This window comes from Muntiacus reevesi, chromosome 3 (assembly GCF_963930625.1).
Source record: "Muntiacus reevesi chromosome 3, mMunRee1.1, whole genome shotgun sequence".
Taxonomy (NCBI): Eukaryota; Metazoa; Chordata; class Mammalia; order Artiodactyla; family Cervidae; genus Muntiacus; species Muntiacus reevesi.
In genome coordinates this window covers 43,038,164-43,065,293 of record NC_089251.1, presented here as the reverse complement: position 1 = coordinate 43,065,293, position 27,130 = coordinate 43,038,164, and the positions used below count along the sequence as shown (strand labels likewise).

General features: G+C 37.5%; 1 protein-coding gene across 5 annotated transcripts in view; it reads right to left on the bottom strand.

The window, feature by feature from the left end:
* The window catches only part of WDPCP (WD repeat containing planar cell polarity effector), a 288,298-nt gene that overhangs the window by 12,929 nt on the left and 248,239 nt on the right, over window positions 1-27,130 (bottom strand). For 4 of the 5 annotated variants that reach the window (XM_065929068.1, XM_065929069.1, XM_065929067.1 and 1 more), the window contains 2 exons: window positions 10,667-10,769; window positions 2,956-3,138 (listed from right to left, as the gene is read on the bottom strand). In XM_065929068.1, coding sequence (XP_065785140.1) covers window positions 2,956-3,138; window positions 10,667-10,769 — 286 coding nt within the window. The remainder of the gene's footprint in view (window positions 1-2,955; window positions 3,139-10,666; window positions 10,770-27,130) is intronic. The other variant, XM_065929071.1, reaches the window with a different exon arrangement.

Sequence of the window (27,130 nt, the reverse complement as noted above, 5' to 3'; positions counted from 1 at the left end):
TTCCCCAGCCAGGGACCAAACCTGTGCCCTCTGCAGGAAAGCATGGAGTCTTAATCACCGCACTGCCAGGGAAGTCCTCGATACTCTCTAAAGTTCAAAATTATGCACAAATAACCTTTCATATCAGAATTTAAAAATATATTTTAAAAGGAAATGGCAAAGCTTCAGCTTTGGAAATTATAAAGCTTCAGCCATTTATAGTATAATATCTAAAAGATCATATATGATGAGTGTATTTGGAAATATAATACATTTGGAAGAATTTCTAAAATATATAGACAGCCATATTATGTGCAGCTGGGAATAATTTTTGAAATAGGTTTTTAAATCATTTTATTTCTGTGCATATGAGGATCATATAAAAGACGTTCTCCCATTTTGCTTTTCTACTTCTAAATACTGTTCTTTAAAACTCAGTGTAACAGATGAACAGGTAGCTTTCCCTCCAGTGGTGACTGCTTTTAGCTGTGTTTCTTTTTGCTGCATATATGGTCATCTCAATTAACATAGTTTCCAGATTTTCTTACAGTTAAGTGTAGCTTTGTGACCAGGATTTCTCCAATGGGATATGTGTAGAAGTGGTGGTGTGTAACAACTCCCAAGATTGTTACATGAGGAAATAAAAATCTTTCTTAAATTATTGTGGTCTCTCGTGGAGCAGCCTGGAGTGTTATATACTTAACATTGTAGCACCATTATACTACCACTAGGGCACTAACAATGAAGCTCATGTTACCCTGGCCACTTTGATTCAATATTATGGAGGTCCTAGCTACAGAAATTAGGCAAGAAAAAGAAGTAAAAGGCATTCAATTCAGAAAAGAAGTATTCAGAAAAGAAGTAGTAAAACAGTCTTATTTTGCAGATGACATACGTAGAAGACTAAAAAAAAAAGTGAAAACAGATAGTGATTTATCTAGATCTGACAGACAGAGTGCCTGATAAACTGTGGACGAAGGTTCGTGGCATTGTACAGGAGACAGGGGTCAAGACCATCCCCATGGAAAAGAAAAGCAAAGGCAAAATGGTTGTCTGAGGAGACCTTACAAATAGCTGTGAAAAGAAGAGAGGAGAAAAGGAAAGATATTCCCATTTGAATGCAGAGTTCCAAAGAATAGCCAGGAGAGATAAAGCCTTCCTCAGCGATCAATGCAAAGAAATAGAGGAAAACAACAGAATGGGGAAGACTAGAGATCTCTTCAAGAAAATTAGAGATACCAAGGGAAAATTTCATGGAAAGATGGCCTCAATAAAGGATAGAAATGGTAGGAACCTAACAGAAGCAGAAGATATTAAGAAGAGGTGGCAAGAATACACAGAAGAACTGTACAAAAAAGATCTTCATGACCCAGATAACCACGATGGTGTGACCACTCACCTAGAGCCAAACATCCTGGAATGTGAAGTCAAGTGGGCCTTAGGAAGCATCACTACGAACAAAGCTAGTGGAGGTGATGGCATTCCTGTTGAGCTATTTCAAATCCTGAAAGATGATGCTGTGAGAGTGTTGCACTCAATATGCCAGCACATTTGGAAAACTCAGCAGTGGCCACAGGACTGGAAAAAGTCAGTTTTCATTCCAATCCCTAAGAAAGGCAATGCCAAATAATGCTCAAAGTATAGCACAATTGCACTCATCTCACACGCTAGTAAAGTAATGCTCAAAATTCTCCAAGCCAGGCTTCAGCAATAGGTGAACTGTGAACTTCCAGATGTTCAAGCTGGTTTTAGAAAAGGCAGAAGAACCAGAGATCAAATTGCCAACATCCGCTGGATCATCAAAAAAGCAAGAGAGTTCCAGAAAAACATCTATTTCTGCTTTATTGACTATGCCAAAGCCTTTGACTGTGTGGATCACAATAAACTGTGGAAAATTCTGAAAGAGATGGGAATACCAGACCACCTGACCTGCCTCTTGAGAGAGCTGTATGCAGGTCAGGAAGCAACAGTGAGAACTGGACATGGAACAACAGACTGGTTCCAAATAGGAAAAGGAGTACATCAGGGCTGTATATTGTCACCCTGCTTATTTAACTTATATGCAGAGTACATGAGAAATGCCGGGCTGGAGGAAGCACAAGCTGGAATCAAGATTGCTGAGAGAAATATCAATAACCTTAGATATGCAGATGACACCACCCTTATGGCAGAAAGTGAAGAGGAACTAAAAAGCCTCTTGATGAAAGTGAAAGAGGAGAGTGAAAAAGTTGGCTTAAAACTGTTAAGTTTCAGAAAACTGAGATTATGGCATCTGGTCCCATCACTTCATGGGAAATAGAGGGAGAAACAGTGGAAACAGTGTCAGACTTTATTTTTGGGGGCTCCAAAATCACTGCAGATGGTGATTGCAGCCATGAAATTAAAAGACGCTTACTCCTTGGAAGGAAAGTTATGATCAACCTAGATAGCATATTAAAAAGCAGAGACACTACTTTGCTAACAAAGGTCCGTCTAGTCAAGGCTGTGGGTTTTCCAGTGGTCATGTATGGATATGAGAGTTGGACTGTGAAGAAAGCTGAGTGCCGAAGAATTGATGCTTTTGGACTGTGGTGTTGGAGAAGACTCTTGAGAGTCCCTTGGACTGCAAGGAGATCCAACCAGTCCATCCTAAAGGAGATCAGTCCTGGGTGTTCATTGGAAGGACTGATGCTGAAGCTGAAACTCCAGTACTTTGGCCACCTCATGCGAAGAGTTGACTCATTGGAAAAGCCCCTGATGCTGGGAGGGATTGGGGGCAGGAGGAGAAGGGGACGACAGAGGATGAGATGGTTGGATGGACATGAGTTTGAGTAAACTCCGGGAGTTGATGATGGACAGGGAGGCCTGGCATGCTGCGATTCATGGGGTTGCAAAGAGTCGGACATGACTGAGTGACTGAACTGAATTGAAAAGAAAGTGAAAGTGAAGTGGATCATTCGTATCTGACTCTTAGCGACCCCAGGGACTGTAGCCTACCATGCTCCTCCATCCATGGGATTTTCCAAGCAAGAGTACTGGATTGTACTGCCATTTCCTTCTCCAGAGGATCTTCCCAAGCCAAGGAACGAACCTGGGTCTCCACATTGTAGGCAGATGCTTTACTATCTAAGCCACCAGGGAAGTCCAAAACTAAAGATGCCACCAAAACAATTTTTGGACCTAATAAAAGAATGCAGTAAAGTTAGAGAATACAAAATCAGTACACAAAAACCAGTTCAGTTTCTATATACTAGTAATAGATTATGATAGAGAAATTAAGAAAGAAATCTCATTTATAATTACATAAAAGCAGAATAAATTTAACCACAGTAATGAAAGATCTATACACTGAAAACAATGTCTTTGAAAGAAATTGAAAATGACAGAACTGGAAAGATAGACCATATTCATGAATTAGAAGAATTAAACTTAAAATGACTATACTACATATCTATAGATTCAGTGCAGAACAGACAAATCCAGATAAAGAACAAAGCTGGAGAAAACACACTTCCTGATTTTAAACTATACTATAAAGCTACAGTTCTGGGATAAAAACAGACATACAGATCAATGGAACAGAACAGATAGAAATAAATGCACACATATGTATCAACTAATATTTGACAAGGGAGTTAACACTCAGTGGGGACAGGATAGTCTCTTCAATAGATGGTACTGGGAAAATGAAAAATACATGCAGAAAAGTGAAATTGCACCCATATCTTATACCATTCACAAAAACTGACTCAAAATGAATTAAAAACTAAATAACTGAAATCATAAAGTTCCTAGAAGGAAACATAGGGAAAAGCTCCATGACCTTGGTCTTGGCAAAATTTTTTTTTTTTTGGAAGCATCAGCAAAAGCAAGTGACAATGACAAAAATAAGTGTGGTTTTGGATATACAAATGCAATTACAGAAATATTGAAAAGATATCTGCACTCCCATGCTTATTGCAGTGTTATTCACATAAACCAAGACATGGAAACAACTTAAATGTCCCTCAGTGGATGACCTGGTAAAGAAGAGGTTGTGTGTTTGTTAAATTACACACAATGGAATATTATTCAGCCATGAGAAAAAGGAAATCCTGCTATTTGTGCCCACTTGGATGGCTCAGGAAAGCATTATAAGTGAGAAAGAGCAAGTTCATATCACTTACATGTGGATCTTTAGCTCATCTTGTAGAAACAAAATTACTGATGGCTACTAGGGAGTGAGGGGTAGTGGGATGAGGGAGATATGGTCAAAGGGTGCACATTTCCAGTTATAAGATGAATAAGTTCTGGGGATGTAATGTACAGCATTGTGATTATAGTTAATAGTTATGTACTGGTTTATTAAAAATCACTAAGAGTAGAAAAAAAAATCACTAATGTACTGGTTTATTAAAAATCACTAAGAGTAGAAAAAAAAATCACTAAGAGTAGAGTTTAAATATTCCTCACAACAAAAACAAAATGGTAATTATGTGATGTGATGGAGGTGTGTTTTTTTTTCATTTTCTCCTTTTCCTTTTTAATTTTGTATTATAACTCTTCATGCATTCACATATTCATTCATTCAACAAATACTTACTGAGTTACTTATTGTGGGAAGGTCTACACCATGTGCTATGAATATGAATTCAATTTAGTCTGTATTTATTAAGTCCAACATCTGGACTTCCTTAGAGTCAGTTTCTTTTTATTTACTTATTTATTATTGTTTATAGGTCATACTTTGTTTCATTAAATATCATATGTTAAGTGAGGGGGGAGGGGAGAATCAAGATGGCAGAGGAGTAGGATGTGGAGCTCATCATCTCCCACAAATACATTAAAAATACATCTACAAGTAGAACTATTTGCACAGAACATCTACTGAATGCTAGCAAAAGATGTCAGACTTCTGAAAGGGCAAGAAAGCCTCCATGTAACCGGGTAGGACAAAAGAAAAAAGAGAAAGGAATCAGGACAGGACCTGTGCAGGGATGGGACTGTGAAAGAGGAAAGATTCCTGTACCCTGAGAATTCCCCTCACTGGTGGGGAGATCAGCCTGGATGGAGTAGCTTTGAGAGTGCAGCAACCAGTTTGCCGTAGGCGAAACAGAGAGTAACAGGCACAGACAGTACTGATGCCCTGTGTTCTCCTGTCTCAGATGCTAGGCCATCAGCATGGGTGAGGGCCCGGTGCTGAAGCTCAGGCTTCAACCATCAGACCTGGGATTAGACTGGCTGTGCAGACATAGGCTGAAGAGGCTGGAATGTGGCAACAAAGGGTAAACTCAGAAAAGCTGGGACTCACCAGAGAGGCAAGGAGCCATTATTTGGGAGCATGTTAAGAAAGGGATGGGAGTGCCATAGAAGCCTCTTTCTCTGCATGCACTCTCAGGCAACAGGACACGTTCTTCATGAGTTCCAGGGATGGTGTGAGCTGCCATTTCCATCCTGGCTTCCACAGAAGGGCACGGGCCACCAACCCCACTAAGTCCTGCATCCAAGGGCCAATCACTGCCCCTGATGTCCCAGAAGTGCACAGACCCTTGTTGTCACTACAAGACCTGCAAGAAGTCACCAACCACTGTCTCGAGAGTGCACAGGCCACTGCTGCCACTATAAGACCTGCAGTAAGATGATCATTGCTGCCCCTATTGTCCTAGGCTCATCCCTCATGAAAACACCAAAATCACAACCAACTGGTAAACACCCATTGACAAAAGACATTGGAACCTACCAAAAAAGATATTTTACATTCAAAGACAAAGATGCCACAACTAGAAAATAGGAGGAACACTTCAGTCAAATCCCATTTCCACCAGGTAGACGATCCATAAACTGGACAACAATTATATTCCAGAGGTTCACCCATGGGAGTGAGAGTTATGAACCCCAGATTAGGCACCCCAACCTGAGGATCTGGCATTGTGAGGAGGATCCCCTAGAGCATGTGGCCTTGAAGACCAGTGGGGCGTGAGTGCAGGACTAGGGGAAACAGAGTTCACTCTTGAAAGGTGCATCCACGGTTTCATGTGCACTGGGAACCAGCACAAACCAGTGACTCCATAGGAGCCAAGGTTAAACCTGCCTGCAGGTTTTAGCGAGTATCCTGGGGAAGCGCGGATCAGCTGTGGCTCACTGTGGGGGCAAGAACACTGGTGGCAGAGGCCCCAGGGAATACTGATTGGCATCAGGCCGCCATTTTGGCAGTAAAACCTGGCGGCAGTCAACAGTGTGCAAGCTCCAGTGTTGGATGCCTCAGGCCAACCAACCAGCAGGGTGGCACAGAGCCCCACCCATCAGCAGATGGGTTGCGAAAGTTGTACTGAGCTCACAGCCACCTGTAAACACACCACTCAACATGACCACCAGAGGGAGAAGATCCAGCTCCACCCACCAGAGGGCAGGCACTAGTCCTTCCTAATAGGAAGCCTCACAAGCTCCTGGACCAACCTCAACCACCAGGCAGCAGACATCAGAAGCAGTAGGAATTATGACCCTGTGGAAAGGAAATCACAAACACAGAAAGTCAGACAAAATTAGATGGTAGAGATGTATGGCCAGCAAAGGACAAGATAAAAACCTAGAAGAACAACTAATAGGCAATCTACCTGAAAAAGAACTGAGTAATGAAAGTAAACATGATGTAAGATTTGGAAAAAGAATGGAAGCACAAACCAAGAAGATACAAGATAGGTTTAATGAAGAGCTGGAAGACTTAGAAATGAACAATAACTGAAATGAAAAATTAAGAGGGACTCAAGAGCAGAATAAATGAGGCAGAAGAACAAATAAGTGAGCTGGAAGATAGAGTGGTGGAAATCACTGCAGAACAGAGTAAAGAAAAAGGGATGAAAAGAAATGAGGACAGTCTCAGAGACTTATAGGGTAATATTAAATGCACCAACATTTGCATTATAAGGGTTCCAGAAGGAGAAGAGAGAGAGAGGACCTGAGGAAATATTTGACAGTTATAGCCAAAAACTTCCCTAACATGGGAAAGGAAACACTCACTCCAGTCCAGGAAGTGCAGAGAGTCTCAGACTGGATAACCCAAGGAGGATATTAATTAAACAAAGGCCAGGACATATTAATTAAACAAGGAAAAAACAATCAGAATATATTAAATGCAATGAAATAAAAGCAACAAATAACATACATGATAATACCCTTGAAGATATCAGATAAATTTTCAGCAGAAACTGCAGGCCAGAAGGGAAAGGCACAATATATATAAAGTGATAAAAGGGGGAAATCTACCCCTTTTAAGAATACCCTATCAAGCAAGGTTCTTGTTCAGATTTGATGGAGAAATGAAAGGCTTTATAGACAAGGAAAAGCTAAGAGAATTCAGCACCACCACCAAACCAGCCTTACAATAAATGCTAAAGGAATTTCTCTAGGTGGAAAAGAAAAGGTCACACTTAGAAACAAGAAAAAATTATGAATGGAAAATCTCAGAGGTAAAGGCAAATATACAGTAAAGATAACAAAGCATCCACAGACACATATGACAAAGCCTGCAATCACGAGAGAGTACAAATGCAAAATATTGGAAATGCATTTGAAATTAAAATGCAACTTAAAGCAATCTTCATACATATATATAGACTGCTATATTAAAACCTCATGGGAGCCACACTCCAAAATTCTACAACAGATAAAACTCTACAACAGATACAGACACAATAAAGAAAAAGCAGTTCAAACACAACACTAAAGATAGTCATCAAATCCCAAGAGGAGAGAACAAATCCAAACAACAAAATGGCAATAAGAACATACGTATGACAATTACCTTAAATGTAAATGGATTAAATGCTCCAACCAAAAGACACAGACTGGCTGAATGGATACCAAAAAGGAAAAACCTCATATACATGTGTCTACAAGAGACCTACTTCAGATCTAGGGACACATACAGGGAGAAAGTGGGGATTAAAAGAAATCATGGGTAGTAATACTCATATCAGACAAAAGAAATCATGGGTAGCAATACTCATATCAGACAAAATAGGCTTTAAAATGAAGACTGTTATGAGGGATAAGGAAAAACTACATAATGATCAAGAGATCAATTCAAGAAGAAAATATAAAAATTGTAAATATATATGTACTCAACATCAGGCTTCCCTGATGACTCAGCCAGTTAAGAATCTGCCTTCAATGCAGGGGATACAGGAGACGTGGGTTCAGTCCCTGGATTGGGAAGATTTGCTGGAGGCGGAAATGGCAACCTTACCAGTATTGTTGCCTGGGAAGTCCCACGGACAGAGGAGCCTGGTGGGTTACAGTCCATCGAGTCACAAAGAGTTGGACTGAGCTCAGTCATGTCTGACTCTTTGAGATGCTATGGACCGACTGTATTCTTCCAGACTCTTCTGTCCATGGAATTTTCCAGGCAACAATACCAAAAAGTGCAATTTCTTCCTCCAGGGGATATTCCTGATCCAGGGATTGAACCTACACCTCCAACATTGGCAGGTGCATTCTTTATCACTGAGCCACCAGGGAAGCCCCTGGAGCACCTCAGCGCATAAGGCAAATGCTCACGGCCATAAAAGGGGAAATGAACAGTAACACAATAGTGGGGGATGTTAACACCCACTTGCATCAGTGGACAGCTCTTCTAGGCAGAAAATAAGTAAACACAGGCCTTAAATGACAGACCAGATGGACTTAATTGATATACCCATGGGACACAGCAAAAGCATCTCTAAGAGGGAAGTTTAGAGCAATAAAATCCTACATCAGGAAAGAATAAAAATCCAAAATAAAGAACCTAATCTTATACCTAAAGCAACTAGAGACAGAACAAACAAAACGAGAGTTACTAGAAGAAAAGAAACCATAAAGATGGAAACAGAAGTAAATGCAATAGAGAACAGAACAATAGAAAAGATCAATGAAACTAAAAGCTGGTTCTCTGAAAGAATAAACAAAATTGATAAACCTCTAGCAAGACTATAAAGAAAAAAAAAAAGGAGATGGCTCAAATCTATAAAATTAGAAAGGAAAAAGAAGGTACAACTGACATTCCAGAAATGCAAAGGACTGTAAGAGACTAAGCAATTATATACCAACAAAATGGACAGCCTAGAAAAAAATGGGCACATTCTTAGAATGGTTAACCTTCCAAGACTGAACCAGGAAGAAATAGAAAATATGAACAAACCAATTACAAGTACTGAAATTGAAAATGTGATTTAAAAAAAAAAAACTCCTAACAAAAAGTCCAGGACCAGATTAATTTATCAAACATTTAAACAGTTAACACCTATCTTTTAGAAAATCATCAAAAAAATTGCAGATAGAACACTCCCAGACTCATTCTAGGCCACTGTTATACTGATAACAAAACCAGACAGATCCCACACAAAAAAGAAAATTTCAGACAAGTACCACTGATGAATGCAAAAGTCATCAACAAAATACTAGCAAACCAAGTCCAATAAAAGGATGATACAGCATGATCAAGTGGGGTTTATCCCAGGGATACAAGGATTCTTCAATATCTGCAAATCAATGAGTGTGATACACCACATTAAGAAATGAAGAATAAAAAAAAAAAAACAGCACAAGAAATGAAGAATAAAAACCTTATGATCATCTCAATAGCTGCAGAAAAAAGATTTTGACAAAATCCAACACCCATTTATGATAAAAACTCTATAGAAAGTGGGCATAGAGGGAACCTGCCTCAACAATAAAGGCCATATATGACAAACTCACAGCTAAAATTCTCAACACTGAAAAGCTGAAAGCATTTCATCTATGATCAAGATCAAGAGAAAGATGTTCATTCTCATTACTTTTATTCAGCATACTTTTGTACATCCTAACCATGCAATCAGAAAAAAAAGAAAAGTAATTCAAATTGGTAAAGAAGTAAGACTGCCATTCTTTGCAGATGGAATGATACTATACATTGAAAATCCTAAATGTGTTACCAGAAAACTACTAGAGGTTATAAGTGGGTAAGTTTCAGGATACAAAGTTGATCAACAGAAATTTCGTGCGGGGTTAACATTACACACTTATATATATATATATATAATTACACATTTATATATATATAAAATATATAAATAACAAGGACCTACTGTATAGCTCAGGGAATTCAATATTTTATAATAATCTATAGGAAAATATCTGAAAGAGAATGGATATATGTATAATTGAATCACTTTTGCTATACACAGGAAACTAACATAACATTGTTAATCAACTATACTCCAATATGAAATAAAAATTTAATTAAAAAAATAAAATTTTGTTTAAACACTAGACATTTAATATTTAAACATTATAAATATTCAATACATATATAACTTAGTATACTTAAATATAACGTGGAAACTCTGGAAATCACTTTTCTGTAAGGTTTGTTGTTGCTATTTGTTGTTTGTTTGGTAACTTTTTTAAACTGAATCTGCAAAGTCTACATCCTTTGCTGTGTGTAGCCAGTGACATTTCTTTTCAGTTACCTTAAGAGTCACCTATAGATGAACACAATTTCAACTTAAATATCCATAGTGTACTATGGATACACTAAGTGTATCTAAGTACACTTAGTGTACTAAGCTTCTTTTTTTTTTAGACACTGTATTCACAGAAAAAGTAATTCAAATTAACCAACCATGCCCTACAAATGTAAACAGAAGTGATACCAAATAAGCATTGATGAAAACAAAAAGCACTTTAAAAAAACAGCATTAAATCTTACCAACTCCAGAGGTTATTGATTCTGCATCAATATCACTAGCTCTCCTTCTTGCCACTTCAGCTAGTGCTAGTTCTCCCTTATCTAGTGCAAGGTAATGGATGTCCTTTGGAAATATAGCAAATAAAAGATTAATCCAAAATGAATCTTAGTCAAGTTACAAAGGAGATTCTGAAAAAAAGAACTTATGGTTTAGATTACAAAACAGACATGGCCGATGAGCTTTCTTTTTTATATTTTAATTTTCTGAGTTTTCTAGTACAAGCAAATTTTCGTAAATTGCAAATCCTGGCTGTAACTAGTGACAGTTACTTAAATAAATTATTTTGAGTCTTTAGGGAAAAAGACAAGCTGTTAAATGTTTAATATACTCAGTTTTATCAGGGAATAAAAATCTTAATTGCTGTTTTCTATAATGAAATTTTACTATCTCAGATAGCTTCTTCAAAATTCAATTGTTCATTATGATAAGCAGTTTACAAGGAATATTATTACACAAATTGTTTCTGATATTTATGCACTTGGCACATATTACTTTGTTAATATTATTAATACTACTATTATCTTGAATTCATTCAGTCAACAGATAATCAGTGCCTATTAAGTGCCAGGCACTGTTGTGAAAAGAGAGGTGAATTACAATACCATTTCTCAACAAGCTTTGAGTCCAGTAGGGAGAAAGACCACTGTAAACAAGAGTTAATAACTCAGTGTGATAGGTTTTATGGCAGAGTTAAGAATGGTATGGAACCAAAGAGGAGGAACTGATCCTTGATCTGTGTTTTGAAGGATAACTAAGAGTTATACTAGAAGGGAAAATGGAGGTAAGCCAACAGAAAATGAATGGTATCTGACACACATATGTAGAGAAGATTGAAAAACCACAGTTCTATCAGGCAATAACAGGTCTTTCAATATGGAAGGAATGTTTGATGTGTGAGAGAATGCAGTGGAAAATAAGGCTAAACAAGTAGACAGAGCTACTAAAAAAGACTTAGAAATCTTTGGTATACAAAATGATTGTTGGAATGAGAATTTTATTGCAATAAAATGGTTAATAGAATATGAATAAATTTTTAATGATAAAATATAAGTGGCCTATAATCATGAGCTTTCAGGGCTTTCCTGATACCTGAGTTGGTAAAGAATCCACCTGCAATGCAGGAGACCCTGGGAATTCCCTTCAATTCCTGGGTAGGGAAAATTCACTGAAGAAGGGATAGGCTGCCCACTCCAGTATTTTTGGGCTTCCCTTGTGGCTCAGCTGGTAAAGAATCCGCCTGCAATGCAGGAGACCTGGGCTTGATCCCTGGGTTGGGAAGATCCCCTGGAGAAGGGAAAGGCTACCCACTCCAGGATTCTGGCCTGGAGAATTCCAGACCATAGTCCATGGGGTCACAAAGAGTTGGACACAACTGAGCGACTTTCACTTTCATAGTCATGAAAAGATATTTTACTTTCCCAATATTCAAAGTTGAAAAATGTAACTTCAAACTGCACAAGTTTTTTAAAGCTGTTACTTATTGGTTGCAAAGTTTTGGGGAAAACAGGTATTTACATTTACTGGGAACATAGACTTTATACAGCAGGGGTTGGTAAGCTATGGCTTACTAGCCAAATACAGCCTGCCTTTTATACAGTCCTTGAGTTTTCAATGCTATTTACCTAGCATAATGCCTTCCAGGTCCATTAATGTTGCTGTAGATGGCTAAAATCTCATTCTTAATTAGGGCTGAGAAGTATTCTCTGTGTGTGTGTGTGTGTGTGTGTGTGTGTGTGTGTGTGTAGTCTTCTTTATTCATTTATCAGTTGATGGACACTTAAGTTACATTTGTATCTTGGCGATTGTAAATAGTGTTGCTATTAACACTGGGGTGAATGTATCTTTTCAAATAAGTGCTTTTGTTTCTCTCAGATATATTCTCAGGAATGGAATTGCTGGGTCATAAAGCTATGACAAATTTAGACAGCATATTAAAAAGCAGAGACATCACTTTGCTGACAAGGTCCATCTAGTCAAATCTATGGCTTTTCCAATAGTCGTGTATGATGTGAGAGCTGGACCATAAAGAAGGCTGAGCACTGAAGAAATGATACTTTTGAACTGTGGTGTTGGAGAAGACTCTTGAGAGTCCCTTGGACAGCAAGATCAAGCCAGTCAGTCCTACAGGAAATCAATCCTGAATATTCATTGGAAGGACTGATGCTGAAGCTGAAGCTTCAGTACTTTGGCCACCTGATGGGAAGAGCTGACTCACTGGAAAAGATCTTGACGCTGGAAAACATTGAAGGCAGGATGAGATGGTTGGATGACATCACTGACTTGATGGACATGAGTTTGAGCAAACTCTGGGATACAATGAAAGACAGGGAACCTTGACATGCTGCAGTTCATGGGGTTGCGAAGAGTTGGACACAGCTTAGTGACTGAACAGCAACAATGGTAGTTCTATTTTTAGTTATTTTGATAAACCTCTGTGCTGTTTTCCCCAATTTACATTCCCACCAACAGTGTATGAAGATTTCCTTTTTTCTACATTCTTGCCAGCATTTGTCATTTGTGTTTTTTGTTGATGGCCCTTCTGTCAGGTGTGAGTGATATCTCATTGTGGTTCTGATTTGCATTTCCCTGATGATTGTACATCTTTTCATGGCTGTCTACATTTTCTTAAATTTTGGAAAACTGTTCAGATCCTCTGCCCATTTTATAATCAGGTTGTTTCTTTTTTGATGTTCAGTTGTGTGGACTGTTTATATATTTTGGATACTAACACCTTATTGGTTATATTATTTGCAAATAATTTTTCCCATTCAGTAGTTTTGTTTTGTTGTTATACTAAGTGAAATAAGTCAGAGAAAGACAAATACTAGATGATATTACTTATATGTGGAATATAAAAAATACAATTAACAAATGTAACAAAAAAGTAGACTCACAAATACAAACAGCAAACTAGTTACCAATGGAGAGGAAAGAAGGTCATGATAGGCATAAGGGATTAGGTATAAATTAGGCTACAAGGATATATTATATAACACAGGAAATATAACAAATATTTTATAATAAATGGAGTTAACCTGTAAAAATTGTGAATCACTATATTATATATAGTATATACAAAGTATATATACTATATACTGTATATATGATAATGTACAGCAACTATACTTCATTGTTAAAAAGAACAGTGTTTACATTTTTAAATGGTTGGAAGAACTGTATTCAACCTCTCAAATCTGAATGGCTCTGGAATTAGCTCATGTTGCAGACTTGAAAATGTTTCAATTTAAAAACAAGTCAAATAGTATTTATTGTGAAACTTACATTATGATAAAGTTTCTCAGTGAGAACTAACATTGTTTTTACTTGCAAGTAATACCAGGCTGTGTTACACACTTCCTGTAAAAATGAAAAGTCAAAACTGTCAAAAATTAAATGTGAGATCTCCATTCTTATACAAAGTCTGAGCAATATATTTCAGTCCATGGCATTTTTCAGCGTTGATACAAGTGCCAAGGAAATGCTTCCATAGCTCAAACTCTGTCTAATGGTGCAATTAAGGGAAGTAATTAATTTTCAATGTACTAACATATTAAAAGGCAGTCTAGTCTTTAGCTGATAGCGTTCTAAAAATGCCTTCTGATCAGTGAATATGTGCAATTAACCATACACTCATGTCATATATATCAATATTTGGCAGTAGTTGTCTATGAGGAAAGAAATTTGCAAACTGAAAATAAATTTCACCATAGATCAGTATCCACAGACAAATATTTACAATGGATTTTGTTGACAAGGAATAGCACCTTTCAACTCTTATTCCCCCAAAAGAACTCCCTTATTTATATCTGTAGAACTTCATTATGAAAACTGTACTCAATTATTAGATTTTTAACTTTATAAAAAATATTTATGTAAATTTGCTTTCTATCATACTCAATTATTACATTTAAAATTTTATTTTATTGATAAAGATCTATGGAAATTTGTTTTCTCAAGTACCTATATAATAACCTCGATTTTGCTTCATGACCCTTAAGTCTATACTATTTGCTATTTGGTGCTTTAATAGAAAAAGTTTGATGATTCCATATTTAATTAATATATCAGAATTTAAAATTAGCATATATATACTTTCGGAAACTTTTCCTAAGGAAATGATGTGATCAATCTTATGTCCAAGATTGGTGATGTAGAAAAGGAAGAGTCAAAAGAAAAGAGAGTAATCAAGCCAAAAATCAAATAATCATCCAATTAAAAATAAAATTAAAACAGATTGGTGATGACAGGAATACTTATTTTTTCTCACAAAGGAATCCTACATTTATTTACCAAAAATATTACATCTACCTTTTGTGCTTATAAGATATAACATGATATTGTTTTTGAGGGGCTAACTCCCTAGATGAGTAGGTGCCCAATATGCCACTGGAGAAGAGTGGAGAAATAGCTCCAGAAGGTATGAAGAAGCTGATTGAGACAAAGCAGAAACAACACCCAGCTGTGCATGCGTCTGGTGGTGAAAGTAAAGCCAGTGCTGTAAAGAACAGTATTGCATAGGAACCTGGGACGTTAGATCCATCAATCAAGATAAATTGAAAGTGGTCAACAGGAGATGGCAAGAGTGAACATCAACATCTTAGCAATAGTGAACTAAAATGGACTGGAATTGGCAAATTTAATTCAGATAATTATATCTACTACTGTGGGCAAGAATCTCTTAGAAGAAATGGAGTAGCCTTTATAGTCATCAAAAGAGAACAAAATGCAGTACTTGGGTGCAATCTCAAAAATGACAATGATCTCTGTTCGTTTCCAAGGCAAACCATTCAACATCACAGTAATCCAAGTCTATGCCTCAACCACTAATGCCAAAGAAGCTGAAGTTGAATGGTTCTGTGAAGTCCAACAAGGCTTCCTAGAACTAACACCAAAAAAGATGTCCTTTCTTCATCATAGGGGACTGGAATGCAAAAGTAGGAAGTCAAGAGATACCTGAAGTAACAGGCAAGTTTGGCCTAGGAGTACAAAATGAAGCAGGGCAAAGGCTAACAGTTTTACCAAGAGAAGACATTGGTCATAGCAGACACCTTCCAACACAAGAGACGACCATACACATATATATCACCAGATGGTCAATACCAAAATCAGACTGATTATAGTCTTCGCAGTTGAAGATGGAGAAGCTCTATACAGTCAGCAAAAACAAGACCAGGAGCTGTCTGTGGCTCAGATCATGAACTCCTTATTGCCAAATCAGACTTAAATTGAAGGAAGTAGAGAAAACCACCAGGCTATTCAGGTATGACCCAAATCAAATCTCTTAGGATTATACAGTGGAAGTGACAAATAGATTCAAGGGATTAAATCTGATAGAGTGCTTTAAAGAACTATGGATGGAAGCCAGTGACATTGTATAGGAGGCAGTGATCAAAACCATCCCCAAGAAAAAGAAATGCAAATGGCTGTCTGAGGAGGTCTTACAAATAGCTGAGAAAAGAAGAGAAGTGAAAGACAAAGGAGAAAAGAAAGATAAACCCATTTGAATGGAGAGTTGCAAAGAATAGGAAGGAGAGATAAGAAAGCCTTCCTAAAAAAAAAAAAGAAAGCCTTCCTAAGTGATCAATGCAAAGAAACAGGAAAACAATAGAATGGGAAAGACTAAAGATCTTTTCAAGAAAATTATGATACCAAGGGAACATACCATGCAAAGATGGGCACAATAAAGGACAGATATGGTACAGACCTAACAGAAGCAGAAGATACTAGGAAGAGATGGCAAGAATACACAGAAGCAGCATACACAAAAGGTCTTAATGATCCAGATAACCACAATGGTATGATCACTCACCTAGAGCTAGACATCTTGGAGTGCGAAGCCAAATGGGCCTTAGGAAGCATCACTACGAACAAAGCTAGTGGAGGTGATGGAATTCCAGTTGAGCTATTTCAAATCCTAAAAGATGATGCTGTGAAAGTGCTGCACTCAATATGCCAGCAAATATAGAAAACTCAGCAGTGGCCACAGAACTGGAAAAGATCAGTTTTCATTCCAGTCCCCAAGAAGGGCAATGCCCAAAAATGTTCAAACTACCACACAATTGCACTCATTTCACATACTAGCAAAGTAATGCTCAAAATTCTCAAAGTCAGGCTTCAATAGTATGTGAACTGAGAACTTCCAGATGTTCAGGTTGGATTTAGAAAAGGCAGAGGAACCAGAGATCAAATTGCCAACATCTGTTGGATCTTAGAAAAAGCAAGAGAATTTCAGGAAAACATCTGCTTCACTGACTATGCTAAAGTCTTTGACCGTGTGGATCACAACAAACTGGAAAATTCTGAGAGATGGGAATACCAGACCACTTGACCTGCCTCTTGAGAAACCTGTATGCAGGTCAAGAAGCAACAGGACATGGAACAACAGACTGGTACCAATAGTGAAAGGAGTACGTCAAGGCTGTACATCGTCATCCTGCTTATTTAGCTTATATGCAGAGTACATCATGGGAAATGCCGGGTTGGAAGAAGCACAAGCTGAAATCAAGATTGCTGGGAGGAAATATCAATAACCTCACATATGCAGGTGACACCCCCGTTAATGGAGGAAAGTAAAGAGGAACTAAGGAGCCTCTTGATGAAGGTGAAAGAGGAGAGTGAAAAAGCTGGCTTAAAACTCAACATTGAAAAAAAACAAACATCATGGCATCCAGTCCCATCACCTCATGGCAAATAGATGGGGAAACGATGGAAACAGTGACAGACTTTATTTTCTTGGACTCCATAATCACTGCAGATGGTCACTGCAGCCATGAAATTTAAGATGCTTGCTCCCTGAAAGAAAAGCAATGATAAACCTAGACAGCATATTCAAAAGCAGAGACATCGATTGCTGACAAAGGTCTGTATAGTCAAAGCTATTTTTCCCTGTGGTCATGTACAGATGTTACAGTTGGACCATAAAGAAAGCTGATCGCCAAAGAATTGATGATTTTGAACTGTGGTGTTGGAGAAGACTATTAAGAGTCCCTTGGGCTGCAAGGAGATCCAACAAGTCCTTCCTAAAGGAGATCAGTCCTGGGTATTCACTGGAAGGACTGATTCTGAAGCTGAAGTTCCAATATTTTGGTCACCTGATGCAAAGAGTCGACTCACTAGCAAAGACCCTGATGCTGGGAAAGATTGAAGGCAGGAGGAGAAGGGATGACAGAGGATGAGATGGTTGGAGGGGCATCACTGACTCAATGGACATGAGTTTGAGCAATCTCTGGGAGATGGTGAAGGACAGGGAAGGCTGGTGTGCTGCAGTCCATGGGGTCACAGAGTCGGTATGACTAAGTGAGTGAACAACCACAATTAGTTATCAAAGGTACCATATATTATCTAGCTCTATTTCTTACTGAATTCTTACTGAGTACAGAAGTGTTGGTATCTATCAGTTGTTGCAAAGGTTGTTAGATACTTGATTAAGGTTACATAGCTGCTCTGGTATTGTCTTAGTACTGAAAATCATTAGCTACTTCAAATATCTTATGGATGAAGAGACAGGATTTACAATCCACTGATTGACTGACTGACTTAAGGTCCAGTAGAAATCTTGTCACTTGCTGTGGTATGTTCCTTCTATTCCTGCTTTCTGGAGAGTTTTAATCATAAATGAGTGTTGAATTTTGTCAAAGGCTTTCTCTGCATCTATTGAGATAATCATATGGTTTTTATCTTTCACAGCAAGCATCACCCTCAATGGTGAAAAATTGAAAGCATTTCCTCTGAAATCAGGAACAAGACAAGGATGCCCACTCTCACCACTACTATTCAACATAGTGTTGGAAGTTTTGGCCACAGCAATCAGAGCAGAAAAAGACATAAAAGGAATCCAGATAGGAAAAGAAGAAGTGAAACTCTCGCTGTTTGCAGATGACATGATCCTCTACATAGAAAACCCTAAAGACTCTTCCAGAAAATTACTAGAGCTAATCAATGAATATAGTAAAGTTGCAGGATATAAAATTAACACACAGAAATCCCTTGCATTCCTATACACTAACAATGAAAAAACAGAAAGAGAAATTAAGGAAACAATACCATTCACCATTGCAACAAAAAGAATAAAATACTTAGGAGTATATCTACCTAAAGAAACAAAAGACCTATACATAGAAAACTATAAAACACTGATGAAAGAAATCAAAGAGGACACAAACAGATGGAGAAACATACCGTGCTCATGGATTGGAAGAATCAATATTGTCAAAATGGCTATTCTACCCAAAGCAATCTATAGATTCAATGCAATCCCTATCAAGCTACCAACGGTATTTTTCACAGAACTAGAACAAATAATTTCACAATTTGTATGGAAATACAAAAAACCTCGAATAGCCAAAGTAATCTTGAGAAAGAAGAATGGAACTGGAGGAATCAACCTGCCTGACTTCAGACTCTACTACAAAGCCACAGTCATCAAGACAGTATGGTACTGGCACAAAGACAGAAATATAGATCAATGGAATAGAATAGAAAGCCCAGAGATAAATCCACGAACCTATGGACACCTCATCTTTGACAAAGGAGGCAAGGATATACAATGGAAAAAAGACAATCTCTTTAACAAGTGGTGCTGGGAAAACTGGTCATCCACTTGTAAAAGAATGAAACTAGAACACTTTCTAACACCATACACAAAAATAAACTCAAAATGGATTAAAGATCTAAATGTAAGACCAGAAACTATAAAACTCCTAGAGGAGAACATAGGCAAAACACTCTCCGACATAAATCACAGCAAGATCTTCTATGACCCACCTCCCAGAATATTGGAAATAAAAGCAAAAATAAACAAATGGGACCTAATGAAAATTAAAAGCTTTTGCACAACAAAGGAAACTATAAGTAAGGTGAAAAGACAGCCCTCAGATTGGGAGAAAATAATAACAAATGAGGAAACAGACAAAGGATTAATCTCAAAAATATACAAGCAACTCCTGAAGCTCAATTCCAGAAAAATAAATGACCCAATCAAAAAATGGGCCAAAGAACTAAACAGACATTTCTCCAAAGAAGACATACAGATGGCTAACAAACACATGAAAAGATGCTCAACATCACTCATCATCAGAGAAATGCAAATCAAAACCACAATGAGGTACCATTACACGCCAGTCAGGATGGCTGCTATCCAAAAGTCTACAAGCAATAAATGCTGGAGAGGGTGTGGAGAAAAGGGAACCCTCTTACACTGTTGGTGGGAATGCAAACTAGTACAGCCACTATGGAAAACAGTGTGGAGATTTCTTAAAAAACTGGAAATAGAACTGCCATATGACCCAGCAATACCACTTCTAGGCATACACACTGAGGAATCCAGATCTGAAAGAGACACGTGCACCCCAATGTTCATTGCAGCACTGTTTATAATAGCCAGGACATGGAAGCAACCCAGATGCCCATCAGCAGATGAATGGATAAGGAAGCTGTGGTACATATACACCATGGAATATTACTCAGCCGTTAAAAAGAATTCATTTGAATCAGTTCTAATGAGATGGATGAAACTGGAGCCCATTATACAGAGTGAAGTAAGCCAGAAAGATAAAGAACATTACAGTATACTAACACATATATACGGAATTTAGATAGATGGTGGTGATAACCCTATAAGCAAAACAGAAAAAGAGACACAGAAGTACAGAACAGACTTTTGAACTCTGGGGGAGAACGTGAGGGTGGGATGTTTTGAAAGAACAGCATGTATATTATCTATGGTGAAACGGACCACCAGCCCAGGTGGGATACATGAGTCAGGTGCTCGGGCCTGGTGCACTGGGAGGACCCTGAGGAGTCGGGTGGGGAGGGAGGTGGGAGGGGGGATCGGGATGGGGAATACGTGTAACTATATGGCTGATTCATGTCAATGTATGACAAAACCCACTGAAATGTTGTAAAGTGATTGGCCTCCAACTAATAAAATAATATTAAAAAAAAAAAAAAAAGAAATCTTGTCACTTTAAGTCAGAAACAATATACTAAGGGAATCTTATCAACTAGAACAAGATGGAAATTATTATACACCTAAAGTACATATTTAATATTCTTTCAGAGATTTTTCTTTTCATTGAACACCATTTGGTAATTTAGGAGTTTGATCATATTTTTAGGAAAGCAAAGTTTTAGGGTAGAATATATCGATTAGGTATTTCAAGTAATGTAACTACTGGTGGCCTTTGCATGGGAGAGTTGTCCTTTATAAATAATGTCTTTTCTTGGTCTAATTGATAAAATTTAATTTTGTTAAATTGGCTCAGGATATGAATAGCGATTTTAAACTGATAGCAATACTTAATAAAAAATTGGAAGCAACTTAAATGTACATCAATGGAAAAAATCATGTTGTTTTTCTTTTTATAATCCAAGAATGCCATGATACTTTCAAAATAGATCTTTATATTCAATAAAGAAATTAGCAGTAATTTAAAAATATATTTCCATGTTCAATTTGCTAGTATTTTAATATTTTGGCAACTTTTAAAAATCTGAAGTATTGTTGCTATATAGTATTATATAAGTGCATCTATAGTCTTAGAAATTCTATCACCTTACTTACACTTGACTGCTAACAAACCCTCAACTTATATCAAGGTTATAGTAGCCATGCAGAATAAGTTAAAGTGGCTTCTTTCCCCTATTTTTTCATCTCTGGCAAAATTTTTATATGAGTCTTCACTGAAAATAAGCAAAACATATACAATGCACTTAAGAAGAAACTACCATCCATTATTAAGTGACATAAATGAACATCCGGTTAAAATAAAGATAAGACTATCCACCTGCTTATGGCTGAATGACTATAGATCATAAATATATCAATTCTGACCCAAAATAACCTCTAAAATTTAGTAGAATTCCAATCAAAATCCCTGTAAGATTTTTCATGGAACTTGATAAGTTGATCTTAAAATTCACTTGTGAAAGTAAATGGTCAAGAATATCTAAGACTTATTCTAGTTAACATTAAGACTATATAAAAGCATTAGCATGAAAATCAAAGAAAAAAGAAAGTTACCCATAAAAAATATCCCTTTTTTGGGTGAGTTACTAATGTTAGCAATTCATGTTTTAACAGTGATGTAAGTGTTGATGATGAGATCTCTGGTCCACAAATTTATTGCTGGAACATGTTCTCTGCCTCTCACTCCTCCTTATTTCTGTGATTTCTACTAGTTATTTCATTCTTATTGGAAATTTGGGTCATTAATTTCAAGAAGATAATAAAGCTTAACAGGTCTTGAGGTGATATTGTATCTGTACCATGATTTTCACTTAATATTTCTGTGGGCCTTCTCACTATTTATATATCTGAATGTAGATTTTAGTAAAATGCAGTAGACAGTATATTTCTGTAACTCCATGTCTCTCAGTGTGAGTTCATGAATCTTTATAGCCTGAAAAAAACACATCTATTAACAATGTCTAGTATCTGTATTATCCCTCAACTAGCTTTCTTCTGGCTACATTTGTTTTAACTTTTAGATAGTTTTAGAGTTGCAATTTAGTTTAAATGTTGGATATAATTAAATAAGCTCATACATCCCTAGGAAATGGTTGTAATTCTAAACAAGTCAAAAAAGTAAAAGCCACTTGGCTATATATTTCATTTTCATGTCTTTTACTTGCCTTCTTAAGTGAACAATGCAAAAGAAATAGACAAAAACAACAGAATGGGAAAGACTAGAGATCCCTTCAAGGAAGCTGGAGATACCAAGGGAACATTTCATGCAAAGATGGGCACAATATAGGACAGAAATGGTAAGGGCATGACGGAAGTAGAAGGGCTTAAGAGGTGGCAAGAATACACAGAAAACTATACAAAAAAGGTCAGAATGACCCAGAAAACCAGGATGCTGTGGTATCTCACCTATAGCCAGACATCATGGAGTGTGAGGTCAAGTGGGCCTTACGAAGGATTACCACAAACAAAACTAGTGGACGTGATAGAATTCCAACTGAGCTATTTCTAATCCTAAAAGATGATGCTGTTAAAGTGCTGCACTCAAAATGCCAGCAAATTTGTAAAACTCAGCAGTGGCCACACGACTGGAAAAGGCCAGTTTTCATTCCAATCCCCAAAAGGGCAATGCCAAAGAATGTTCAAACTACCACACAATTAAACTCATTTCACATGCTAGCAAGGTAATGCTCAAAATCCTTAAAGCTAGGCTTCGACAGTATGTGAACCAAGAACATCCAGATGTACAAGCTGGATTTAGAAAAGGCAGAGGAACCTGAGATCAAATTGCCAATATCCATTGGATTGTAGAAAAAGTAAGGGAATTCAAGAAAAACATCTGCTTCTGCTTCACTGACTATTTTCACAAACTGTGGAAAATTCTTCAAGAGATGGGAACACCAGATCACCTTACCTGCCTCCTGAGAAATCTGTATGCAACAGTTTAGAGTCAGAACAACTTCAAACAACAGAACAACAGACTGGTTCCAAATTGGGAAAAGAACAATCAAGACTGTATATTGTCACTGTGCTTATTTAACTTCTATGCAGAGTACATCACAGGAAGTGCCAGGCTGGATGAGGCACAAACTGGAATCAAGATTGCCGGGTGAAGTATCAATAACTTTAGATATGCAGATGACATCACCCTAGCGGCAGAAAGCAATGAGGAACTAGTGAGTGTCTTGATAATGGTAAAAGAGGAGAGTGAAAAACCTGGCTTAAAAGTCAACATTCAAAAAACTAAGATCATGGCATCTGATCCCATCACCTCATGGCAAACAGATGTGTAAACAATGGAAACAGCAACGGATTTTATTTTCTTGGGCTCCAAAATCACTGTGGACGGTGAATGCAGCCATGAAATTAAAAGACATTTGCTCCTTGAAAGAGCAGTTATGGCACTCCAAGACAGCATATTAAAAAGCAGAGACATCACTTTGCCAACAAATGTCCATATAGTCAAAGCTATGGTTTTTCCAGGAAACACGTTCAAATGTGAGTGTTAGACCATAAAGATAGCTGAACACTGAAGAACTGATACTTTTGAATTCTGTGGTGCTGAAGATGACTCGAGAGTCCCTTGGACAGCAAGGAGATCAAACCAGTCAACCCTAAATGAAATCAACCTTGAATATTCATTAGAAGGACTGATGCTGAAGCTGAAGCACCAATACTTTGACCCCCTGATGCGAGGAGCCGACTCACTGGAAAACACCCTGATGCTGGGAAAAATTGAGGGGAGGAGGAGAAGAGGGTGACAGAGGATGAGGTAGTTGGACGGTTTCATTGACTCGATCAACCTGATTTTGAGTAAACTCTAGGAGATAGGGAAGGGTAGAGCAGCTTGGCATGCTGCAGTCCATGGGGTCACAAACAGTTGGACATGAGTGAGCAACTGAACAGCAAAAATAAAAAAATTATTCCACATATAATTATGGAATATTTACTATGTGCCAGATGTATATAGGTGAATTTACTACAAAAGTTAATGAAGCTTAAGCTTCTCTGTCTTATCCTTACATGTCGTTCCAGTACCTAATTTTGTACCTGAAATATTAAATTCTTTTTGAAATTGAAGTATAGTTGATTTACAATATTACAATAGTTTCAGGTGTACAGCATAGTGATTCAGCATTTTTGTAGATTATATTACATTTAAAGTTATTAACAAAATAGTGGCTATATTTTCCTGTGATGTATAACACATCCTTGCTGTCACCTTTATCATAGATAGTAGTTTGTAGCTCTTAATCCTGTACTCCTACCTTGTCCCTCCCTGCCTTCTCTCTCCCCACTGGTAACCATTAGTTTCTTTTCTATTAGTCTTTTCTTGTTTTGTTATATATGTTGATTTTTTAGATTCCACTTCTAAGTGATAACATATAGTATTTGTCTATGACTTACTTTATTAAATATAATATTCTCTAGGTCCCTAAATTGTTTTTCTTAAGAAGTATAAGCTTCAAACCCCATAAAACATGGATCTACCCCCTGATGCCCATTCATCAAGTTTTCACATACTGTACCATGCTTAGTTGTTTAGAATCATGTGTCTGGGAGCCACATGGCACAAGGAGACACTGTAAGATATGCAGTCGTTTTTTGTGTTGTTCGTCTCTTTTTGGATACTTACTGTACAAGGTTTAAATGGCATGTAATGAGTCTAAAGAGACAATATAAATAAAAATATATTTGAAAAATGTCATATTGATTAATCCCAACCTTTACTACCACCCAATCAGGATTAACTAGTGAATGGCTTTATTTAAACTGTTACTAATTGGAAGTTAAAAAAAAATATTCAGAAGAATGAATCACTTAGTTTCTGTCATTCTCAATGAAAATTTTTAGTTTATCATTTGCCAAACTGACTTATATTAATAACATCATTTAGCACTATTAAGTGAAATTGACTTCCACTGAACAAAAGATGACAAACACTGATAGTCTTTGGCCATGATCCAGGTTTAAAAATTTACACATATCCTGTCTGTATCATCTAAGATCTATTTAATAAAATAAAAGACTTGCTATTCCTGGGAGCTCATTACCTTTCACAGATGATGTTTAATGTACTATCAGAATGAATATGCAGATTTAAAAGAATAAGTATTTAAAGTTAGGGAGTTCTCTGACAATCCAGTGGTTAGGATTTGCTGCTTTCACTATTGAGGACCCAGGTTCAATACCTGTTTGGGGAACTAAGATCCTTCAAGTTATGCAGCATGACCAAAAAAAGAGTATTTAAAGCTTAAAAGCAAACAGTGCAAAACAGAAGAAAACAACAGAATGAGAAAGATTAGAGATCTCTTCAAGAAGTTAGAGATATCAAGGGAACATTTCATGCAAAGATGGGCACAATATAGGACAGAAATAATAAGGACATAATGGAAGCAGAAAGGATTAAGAAGAGGTGGCAAGAATACACAGAAAACTATACAAAAAAGGTCAGAATGACCCAGACAACCACAATGGTGTGGTCATTCACCTACAGCCAGACATCATGGAGTGTGAGGTCAAGTGGGCCTTACGAAGGATTACCACAAACAAAACTAGTGGACGTGATGGAATTCCAGCTGAGCTATTTCTAATCCTAAAAGATGATGCTGTTAAAGTGCTGCACTCAAAATGTCAGCAAATATAGAAAACTCAGCAGTGGTCACACGACTGGAAAAGGCCAGTTTTCATTCCAATCCCCAAAAGGGCAATGCCAAAGAATGTTCAAACTACCACACAATTAAACTCATTTCACATGCTAGCAAGGTAATGCTCAAAATCCTTAAAGCTAGGCTTCGACAGTATGTGAACCAAGAACATCCAGATGTACAAGCTGGATTTAGAAAAGGCAGAGGAACCTGAGATCAAATTGCCAACATCCATTGGATTGTAGAAAAAGTAAGGGAATTCAAGAAAAACATCTGCTTCTGCTTCACTGACTATGATAAAACAACCAACTGTAGAAAATTCTTCAAGAGATGGGAACACCAGATCACCTTACCTGCCTCCTGAGAAATCTGTATGCAACAGTTTAGAGCCAGAACAACTTCAAACAACAGAACAACAGACTGGTTCCAAATTGGGGAAAGAACAATCAAGACTGTATACTGTCACTGTGCTTATTTAACTTCTATGCAGAGTACATCACAGGAAGTGCCAGGCTGGATGAGGCACAAACTGGAATCAAGATTGCCAGGTGAAGTATCAATAACCTTAGATATGCAGATGACACCAACCTAATGGTAGAAAGTGAAGAGGAACTAGTGAGTGTCTTGATGAAGGTAAAAGAGGAGAGTGAAAGCCTGGCTTAGAAGTCGACATTCAAAAACTAAGATCATGGCATCTGATCCCATCACCTCATGGCAAATAGATGTGTAAACAATGGAAACAGTGAGAGACATCATTTTCTTGGGCTCCAAAATCACTGCAGATGGTAACTGCAGCCATGATATTTAAGATGCTTGCTCCTTGAAAGAAAAGCTACAATAAACCAAGACAGCGTATTAAAAAGCAGAGACATCACTTAGCCAACAAACGTCCTTACAGTCAAAACTATGGTTTTTCCTATAGTCAGGTATGGATGTGATAGTTGGACCATAAAGAAGAATGTGCGCCAAAGAACTGATGCTTTTGAATTCTGTGGTGCTGGAGAAAACTCAGGAGTTCCTTGGACAGCAGGGAAATCAAACCAGTCAATTCTATACAAAATCTACCCTGAATATTCATTGGAAGAATTGATGCTGAAGTTGCAGTTCCATTACTTTGGCCACTTGATCCAAATAGTCGACTCATTGGAAAAGATCCTGATGCTAGGAAAGATTGAGGGTTTGAGAAGGGAATGCCAAGAGGACAAGATGGTTGGATAGCATGATGGACTCAATGGATACGAGTTAGAGCAAACTCTAGGAAATAGTGAAGGATGAGGAGTTCTGGCATGCCGCAGTCTATGGCATCGCAAAGT